The sequence below is a fragment of the Elephantulus edwardii genome, unplaced genomic scaffold, assembly GCF_000299155.1.
Source record: "Elephantulus edwardii isolate Elephantulus edwardi_28Jun2011 unplaced genomic scaffold, EleEdw1.0 scaffold00477, whole genome shotgun sequence".
NCBI lineage: Eukaryota > Metazoa > Chordata > Mammalia > Macroscelidea > Macroscelididae > Elephantulus > Elephantulus edwardii.
In genome coordinates this window covers 309,159-318,701 of record NW_006400227.1, presented here as the reverse complement: position 1 = coordinate 318,701, position 9,543 = coordinate 309,159, and the positions used below count along the sequence as shown (strand labels likewise).

The 9,543-nt window shown below is 38.5% G+C and overlaps 1 protein-coding gene across 2 annotated transcripts in view; it reads right to left on the bottom strand.

Moving 5' to 3' along the window:
- The window catches only part of FAM198B (family with sequence similarity 198, member B), an 86,978-nt gene that overhangs the window by 18,180 nt on the left and 59,255 nt on the right, over positions 1–9,543 (bottom strand). For both annotated transcript variants that reach the window (XM_006902955.1, XM_006902954.1), the window contains one exon: positions 4,895–5,121. In XM_006902955.1, the coding sequence (XP_006903017.1) occupies positions 4,895–5,121 (227 nt within the window). The remainder of the gene's footprint in view (positions 1–4,894; positions 5,122–9,543) is intronic.

Sequence of the window (9,543 nt, the reverse complement as noted above, 5' to 3'; positions counted from 1 at the left end):
TCTAGACATTGAGCCTCAGTCCATATTGAAGGCTGTATGTAGTCCTTGACCCTCTGCAGTAAGTGCATGAGGTCCTCCTCAGTTTCAGCGAGCAAGGTTGTGTCGTCTGCATAATGCAGATTGTTGATAGATCGTCCACCAATCCTAACGCCACGCCTCTCCTCATAGAACCCCGCCTCTCGGATAATCTGCTCTGCGTACAGGTTGAAAAGGTATGGAGACAGGACACATCCCTGGCATACACCCTTCCCAATTTTGAACCAAGCAGTGTTACCCTGCTCTGTTCTGACTACTGCCTCTTGGTCCAAGTACAGGTTTCGCATTAGCACAATTAAATATTCTGGGATTCCCATTGCTCTGACAAAATTTGAGAAAAGTGTTTAGAAGAGCTTGAGACTTGTGTCAAAGTGCTTTTTTTTTTTAAGATAATGTGTGGTTTTGTGTTAATTCTTAAGGAACAACTGAGTTTACTTAAAAATTATCAAACTCTTATACCTTTACTATGTCTTCTTGAGCCTTTTAATGAAAGCTTGGAGAGGACAAATTGGAGATTTACCAAAATATTTTTTTTATTATTTGAACCAGAAACTTTACCAAATACTTTGAATAGACTCTGTGCCAGGATCCTGATTTTATGCTTTCTAATTAAAGGGGGGGGGGGAGGAGAGACGAACACAGTTTCATAAGGTATTCCAGTAAGGAGTTTTAAACATTTCATGTAATTTTTCCAGTGTTCAAATAATAAAAAAAAATTTTGGTAAATCTCCAATTTGTCCTCTCCAAGCTTTCATTAAAAGGCTCAAGAAGACATAGTAAAGGTATAAGAGTTTGATAATTTTTAAGTAAACTCAGTTGTTCCTTAAGAATTGACACAAAAACACACATTATCTTTTAAAAAAAAAGCACTTTGACAGAAGTCTCCAGCTCTTCTAAACACTTTTCTCAGATTTTGTCAGAGCAAGGTGAGGGTCACACAAGAGATATAGAATCCAAGAGATCTAGGTGCTCCATCAGTCACCATGTTGAAGAAATACCAAAGTCCAATGAAATACATAAGTTTAATGAGAATAGGATGGATAAAATCATAAGATGATCTATATTCCCTGAAGATAAGTACTATATAATTGTGTTGTGATCATATTAGTTAAATAACTATAATTCAATCAAGTAAGCATTTTCCAGTTTTTGTTGTTGTTAAATATTGTCAAATGTTGTTAAGTATAACAACCTGAACTCAGCCCTATCTTGTGCCGTCCTCATCATCTTTGATATGTTAGAATTCATTGCTGAAGTCACTATGTCAATCTATCTTGTTGAGGGTCTTCCTTTTCTTTGCAGACCATCCATCTTTCCAAGCATGATGTCCTTTTCCAAGGTAAGAAATATTACTAATCCATGATTTGTAAAGTCTTAAAGACTTATAACTCTTAAAGATCTCTGTTGGCCTAATGGCAAGAAGCTGCAATCCCAAAGTCATGTGGTTCAAATTTACCTGCTACTTCTCAGAAGAAGGATGAACAGTCTCCTCCCATGCTATTTATGACCTCTGAAAACCCATTGGAGGGTCAGCAATGGATTAGTTCAGACTCTACAGTAGACAGCAACATCATGATTCTTCAAGGGAGCTCTGATGGTTTAGTGGTAAGGAGTTGTGCTGTCAGCCCAAAGGTTTGCTGATTGAATCCAGATGGACAAGATCAACAATTTCCCATGTAATTTACAATCTCTGAAAACATGTTGGTAGGTCAGTAACAAGTCAGTTCCAACTCTGTGGTAGATGATAACACTATGGCTTTTCAACAACTGTCGCAGAATATATAAAATCTAAATATTATAATTAAGGAAACTTTTAGTGATTAAATGTTTTTACAAATGAGAAATAAAATTAAGTGGAGAAAATTATCTGTCTTTATATTTTATTGGTGGTATAAGAAATATAATGCATTGATCTGGAATTAGCAAAATCTTTGTTTTGCTTTTAAATATGTGAGTCACATAGAGGATATTTAACTTAAAACTTTTATGAACATTAAGTTCATAAAGTTAACATAAAGTTAGATCATTGAAATTATAGAAAAAAACACTGCACATATTTAATATGAAAATTATAGGGTAGATTTCTTAAACACAACTGAGATAGCACAGAATTGAGTAGGGTTATGTTCTATTGTGCAAAATGTTGCTATGAATCAAAGCTGATTATATGACATCTAACAACAATAAAATGAGACGAGATTCAGGGATTAAAAATTCCTCTAATATCAACTCATTAAGTAATGATTTTGAAATGTGATTTTTTTTCCCCAGTATTAAATCACATCAGTTTGTTGTTGTTGTATGCACTGAGATGGAAATGACCCGTAGCTGATCCTCCATCATGTTTTCATAAGAAGAGATTGCCCAATTTCCTCTCACAGGGCAGCCAGTGGATTTAAACAGCCTGTCTTTGGATTTGCAGTGGAATTCCTTACCACAGGTCACCAGAAGTTCCTTTTCTCAATCTGTTGTTGTTATGTACCCTCAAGTCAAAAACCAACTCTGTACATTGAAACAAATGAGAGAGAGAACAGTTTAAAAGCGATATATGATTGGGTATTATGGTTATGACAAGAGTCCAGAATGAAGGTTGCATAGTGGAGTGTACCCGGGGGTGGTGTGGGGGATTGTATACCAATGAAGAAATTTTTTCTTTTACTTTTCAAGGAGAGGACCGACCAGGGGTGGGGATGGGGGGCAGGGAGAAAAGTGACAATGAATGAATGAATGGAAATCCAAAATCTCTGTAAATGTTCATCAAGATTTAAAAAAATAATTAAATAAAACCTGCAATTATCCCTAAAAAAAAAAAAAACCAAACAAACACCAAAAACAAAAAAAAAACTCCAACTCGGCAGGTTTTCAGAGGCAGTAATCGGACAAGAGGAGATTCTTTCTCCTGTGGAGCGTCTGTTGGACTCAAGCCATGTGCCTTTGTGTTGGCAGCACAACTCCTTGCTACCAAGACACCAGAGCTCCCTCTCCTAAAAGAAGAGAAAGCCTGTCTCATACTCTGTCTTAATCAGCAAAGAGAGTTGAGAGGCAAGTATCAATGAGACAAAATCTTATTAAATCTAGGCTCATAAAACTCCAGGGGCAGTATTACTACAAATCACGAAAGTACATAAAATCAATAGTATCCATGTCATAGACTAAATTAATTTTAAGAGTGGATTTCTGAGTCTTAAGGAAAGATCATTTAAATATTCTGTCAGAATATTATGAACAAAGAGCAATATCAGTATAATGTGAGTACTGCAGGGTATTCTAGAAAGAATATTTGGTTTGATTTTGAATTGGAAGTATTATGGCTAAACTTCAATTACAGGCTTATTCATGTGCTTTCTAGCAAGTGCTGTAGCCTGACACAGCTGGTTAGCTATTTTAGCAAGTCATTCATCTATTCTTGAATCTGTAACCTATTTCAATCCCTTAGGCAATCTGATTTCCGTCTAAATCATGACATACCGAAGGGAACTCAACCTGACCTTGTGGTGGATCTGGTAATCTTGTCACAATTCTCACAGCTAGCGACCAATAGCTCAGACACCACTGCTGGGTTTTTTCCACTAGCATCTAGTACTTGGTTTCTTTTGCTTCCAGGCAGAAGTGAGCTCAAATGTGTTCTAAGTAACCATTGTATTTTAACTTCTAAAGACCTGAGTTTCTTCTTAGTTTGACACTGCACCACAGTCTCTGCTCTGTTCTTTTATTTTTCTGGGCACCATCAGATGGTCCAAAACCTTCAAGATCTTCCCTGCATTTTTGGTTTCTGAGTCAACTCGGCCCCACTTCTGTAAAGGAATCTGCCACATTGTCTCTATAAAGGAATCTTCCATATTGTCTCTAGGGACCTGCACTGCTAATCCAAAGGCCAAAACTCTTAGTGGTTCAAATATACCAGCAGTTAGATGGAAGTAAGAGAAGTAAACTCCTTCTATGAGATTTACAGCCTCAGAAATTAAATGGAAGGTCAGCTATGAGTCAGTTTATTCTTACAGACAATGAGTTTGTGTTTAAAGTTTTTGGTGATTTTTTTGTTTTGGTTTTGATTTTCAGGGTTTTTTTATTTGTTTGTTTTGTTTTTCAGTAACATCAGTGAGCTCTCCTTTTAAAGTTCCTGGGAGGATTTCCAAATGCTCAAAGGTCTCTGACTTACGCTAAAGAGCAGCCTGCAAGTTTTTGATACCAGACCCTACTAGCGAGATGGACTAATTTCCCTTTTCTTTTCATATAATTCCCATGAGTTTGTTCTGTCTTTGGCTTCCCATTACACTGATAACTGTATTTCTGACAGTCATCTCTACAGGCAGTCCATATCTTGATTAAAGCCTCCACCACTTGCTTACTGCCTAATCTGCCAGTCAATATTCAAGAAGGAGCCCAGGTGACTTAGCCGCAAGGAATTATGATACCAAGGCTGCAAAGGCATGTGGTCAAATCCACCAGCTGCTCTGTGGGGGAGAGATGGCCAATCTCCTCTACATGATTTACTGCATGTGAAAACCTCCAGACGGTCAGCCCCACTTGCTAACTTCCTGACCTGCCAGTCTCCATTGTAGAGATTCCTGTACTTTTCAGCCTAACACATAAGGATCTTGACAATGAAAGTCACGTCACATGATGGGTGTTATAGTGTTATATGTAAAATCAGACTGGGATGTTGAGAGAAACACTGTACTTTAGCTGTGTTCCACTTGGGTTTGTTTCCCTTCCCTGGCTCCACCCCCGTATTCCACATTTGTAATTCCTTTCAAAGGGTTAGATCAATTAGTCTTACAGGATATATCTGAAAACCTTGCCAAATTGAAAAATATAAGTGTGATTTCTCCAGATGCTACCACATCACAGAACTTACTCTTTGATGCCTTCTAACAATTTGAAATTTAGGTTATCTTCACTTCTGTCAAAGAAACCTTTATTGTCTACAAAAACCAAGTGCCTCTGGTCATGCTTGCGCTGGATGATGTGTGCCAGAGCCACAGAATCCTGGTTGTCACATTTTGGCCTCAGTCCATTCTGTACACAGGCATCTTCTTTGCGTGGTCTGAATCCACAGCAATTTGTATCCAAACGATTGTAAATCTGGAAATGGAAAACAAAGGCAAAGTCAAGGGGCAAACCCAAACTTGGAAAAGTCGGACAATTTCCAAAGAATTAAGGCTTTCTAAATAGTCAACTTGCCAAACATAAATGAAACCAATCTCATCCAACTAAAGACAACTGTCAAATGAAGTCCAAAGTTACATCCTTCTGACTCAACCATGGTTACAAACTTTTCCAGATTTTGCTAATAGCTGTAAAGTCATACTATCCAAATTAGGCATCTCCACCCTTAATATTCAAGTTCCCACTGACATCACATGGAGACACATAGCCAGCAGAGTCTCTCACTCCATTCATGACATGTGGTGCTTTTACATGCCCAGAAGATTATTTTCTTTTTCTTTCTTAGTTTGGGTTATAGAAAGGCTGAGTCATATCAGTGCCTCTAATAGTTCTTAAGCTCCCCTAGCCCCTTGCCATCAGCATTACAGTATATATCCTATAGTAGTAGAGCAGAAAAAAATCTATTGAAAGATATGTGAGGGGTCCACATGCACAGAATGGAGGTACAATACCTCCTCCCAGAGAAGAATCAATACTAAGCCATTGTGAATCAACAGAGGTCCCATGTGCAGGCATATGTATATCGACCTCTTCCATTACTTGAAAGAAAGAACTGCTTGTGGTGGTGTTCATCATGGGACTTGCACCAAGTCTTAGATCAATTTGTGAAGGGAGTGGTGTCACTCAAAAAGGTCCACTTAGAGAAGGAGGTTATCTGGCAAAAAGATAGAAAAGAAGAGAGAGGCAGGGAGGGAGGGGGAGGATGGAAGGAAGGAAGGAAGGAACGAAGGAAGGAAGGAAGGAACGAAGGAACGAAGGAAGGAACGAAGGAAGGAAGGAAGGAACGAAGGAAGGAAGGAAGGAACGAAGGAAGAAAGGGTCTTTAAAGTGCAAAAAGTAAAGGATGTCAGTTAAAAGACAAAAGTGCATCTGATACAAGCTATGGCATCTTGGTTATTTTTTATGAATCTGAAAGTAGGACTATGAATAAGGAGAACGAAAAAAGAATTGATGCCTTGCAATTGTGGTCTTAAAGAAGACTATGAATTATCCCATGGACTACCAAACAATCAAAACCATCTTGGAGGAAGTGCAACAAGGATGATCCTCAAATGCAAGGGTGGTAACATACTGTTTCACATACTTTGGGAATCTTCTCAGGATGGGCCAGTCCTTAGAAATACCATCATTCTGGAAAAGGTAGAAAGTCAAAGCAATAGAAGACCCGCAACAAGATGGATTGACACAATGACTGCAATAATGGAGTTGAACGGATCAGAGATCCTGAGGATCATATGAGTCATAGCTGAATCAATAACATCTACAACAACAATAATATTGAACCTGCAAAGGGATTCTAAATAAATAAGCAATAATAATGGAACTGTTGAGCCTATTGGGACTTATTTTGAGTAAGAGAGCAACAATTTCATAAAATAAACAGATTAATTTTGAAAAAATATGTTCTCCAATTTATTTGAGACAGAGAAAAATAACATTTATCAAAAGGCTAAAAAATCTGGGCTTGAGTCACATAAACACAATGTCAAATCTCTCTGTGACATTATCTTCCTTTACATCATAGAATCTCTGTTCAATTATCTGTATAATAGAATAATACTAATGACCTTGCACAGTTGCTTAAACAATTAATGAAAAGTTCGGTACTTTCCCTAGTCCTGAATCAGACAGCTAGTAAATACTGAAAACACGATAACTTTTATCACTATTGTTGAGACTAAATACATATTGTATAAAATAATTTATCTCCTAAATATTCTCCAAGGCAAAGAGTAATTTATTTGTCTTAAATGACTCAGTGAGGCTAAGTAACCTGTTCTGGGAAAGGAGAAAGTTAGAACTTAGACACAGAAAATCTTGATTTGTTTTGTTATCCGCCAGAGACCATCATTTCCCCAACACCATCAGGCCTGAAGGAAACAAAATGATCTTTGGATTTTGTCTCACTACTTCTTGGAGGCAAAGATAACAAAGCTTCATCTCATAAATCTGGCTGGTAGGAGGGACTATTTCTTGGACACCATGCGTGGGATATCAAGCTTGGGAAGGTGGAGGGACATTGAAAGAGAGGAAGACCAGATGTACTGAAATAGTGACTGCCGTAATAGGCTCAACTGAGCCAGAGATGTTTAGGATGGCTCACGTAGGACAGGGTTTAGATCTGTGGTTCACAGGGTCACTATGAGTCATATTCAACTTAACAGCACGTACCAAAAACAACCACCGCTCAAGGGAAGAACGATGGACAGTCAGTCTCCTTGGAGAACTGATAGAGGATCAGCTAAGAGTGAAACAAACCAATAGCAATGAGTGAGGGACTACAGAAAACATCTAGGTCTGAACAAGGGACTTTTCTTTATGTTTTCTTCATGGAGAAGGACTTCATAAGAATTATTTTGTATTGTCAAGGAAGTTTGCTTCATTTACATTTCTACTAAGTTTATGCAACACCAGTTATGTGAGATGGGGTGGAGGAGCACAGAGGATAGAGGGCACAATCAGACACCCAACTCAGAGGACACTCTGCTGGTCTAGAAGAAATCAAGAGAGAAGGGAGTCCTCTATCAGATTTGATTCCCAGCAACTGCTCCAGTACACCAAAAACCTAACCAACAATTAATACAAAGTCACATAGCAAAAGACTAAGAAGCAATAAGTTACAGCTGCTAGTCAAAGTGCATTTGTTGGATATAAAGATAAGAAAGGCTCCCGAAGATGAGCAGGCAAACCTTACAGATTAAAAGAGTATAAAAAACCCTCATTGTGGTCAAGTCAGAACCAACTTATAACTGGTTCTCAGCAGGTTTTTCATGGACTGGAAATTGCATGGGAGAAGACGGATTACCCAACCTTCTCCTGCAAAGCTTCTGGTGGAGCAGAACCACGATAGATGAGTTAACAACAAACAGAATGCTCTAGGAGTAGGCCACCGCAGCAGCTTAGCCCAATCTCAAAGCCCCTTTTGTTTCTGCCTCCTGCTGCCATCAAGTCATTTCTTTTGGATGTTTGCCTTCTGCAAGGAGATAAAAGAAGCAAGTCCAAGTCTCTTTGGTTTTCACATCCCCCTAGACTCACTGAGAAAAGTCTGTTAAGGACTCTCTGACAGCCAAGTTTTTTTTTTCCTTTCTAAATTTCCTTTGCAGAAAGTGAAAGACTGTAGTCTTAAATATGGATTGAAGCTCAACATCAAGAAGACAAAGATTCTCACCACTGGGGCAACTGGCAGCACCATGACAGATGGAGAAGAGATTGAGGTTGTTAAGAATTACAGCTTTCCCAGCTCCACAATCAATACTCTTGGCACCAGACACCAGGAAATAAAAAGACGGATTGGGAAAAATCTGCTGTCAGGGACCTCTCTAGAGTATTGAGAAACAAGTATTTTCAGTCTAGAGACTAAGGGACACCTGATCCAGGCCATAGTCTTTGCAAACTTGCCATGCATCAGAGATCTAGACAATTACTAAGGAGGACAGAAGAAGAACTGATGCCTTTGAGTTTTGGACCACCAAGGAAACAAATAGGTCTATATTGGAGAGGGTAAAACCAAATTTCTCCTTGGATACTAGGATTTTGAAGCTCTATCTCACACATTTTTGGGCATGTGTCCAGAAGGGACAGATCCTTGGAGAAGGACATCATGCTAAAGAAAGGTGAAGGGACAGTACAAGAAAGGAAGACCCTGGAGGAGATGGATTGATTACAGTAACTGGGGCAATGAAGATAGGTGTGTCAGAGTCAGTGATACTGGCTCAGGACAGCAGGCTTCAGAGCTGTTGTATTATGAGTTGCTGGTGACTGGATGGCACATCAACAACAAAGGTCCTATGTTTCCCCAGGCTTTACTCAGATTTCAGGGATAGAAGAATCTAGATGCATTACTGTGTGTTATTGCTATTGTTGTTATGTGTTGTCCATTTGGAACAGAGTCATATCTTACCCTCCAGCAGATTTTCAGATGCTGCGAATCACATGGGTGGAGGAGAATGCCCATATTTTTACTGTGGAGCAATCAGTGGATTTGAACCACCTGCATCTGAGTTGAGAGTACAACTCCCTATTAAAAAGGCCACCAGATATCCTTAAAAGAGCATAAGGCTTGTAAAAAAGCATAAACTGCAAGCTACTAGATAAATGTATTGAATTCTTTTACCTTATTCCTTTTACATGAAATCTAGACTCTCTTTGAAAATCAGAAAATCAAACAATAAAAAAAGATACTATGCCTGATTGCCAATAATTTAGGTTAAAATCAGAGTGAACAGGAGGAATAACTCTTCTAGAAGTTTGTTTCCAGCCAATCTTCTCTCCCTCCCTTTATAAAATGTCACAGGATAATTTACAAAGAATCACTGTAACATTTTTCCACAATTATTG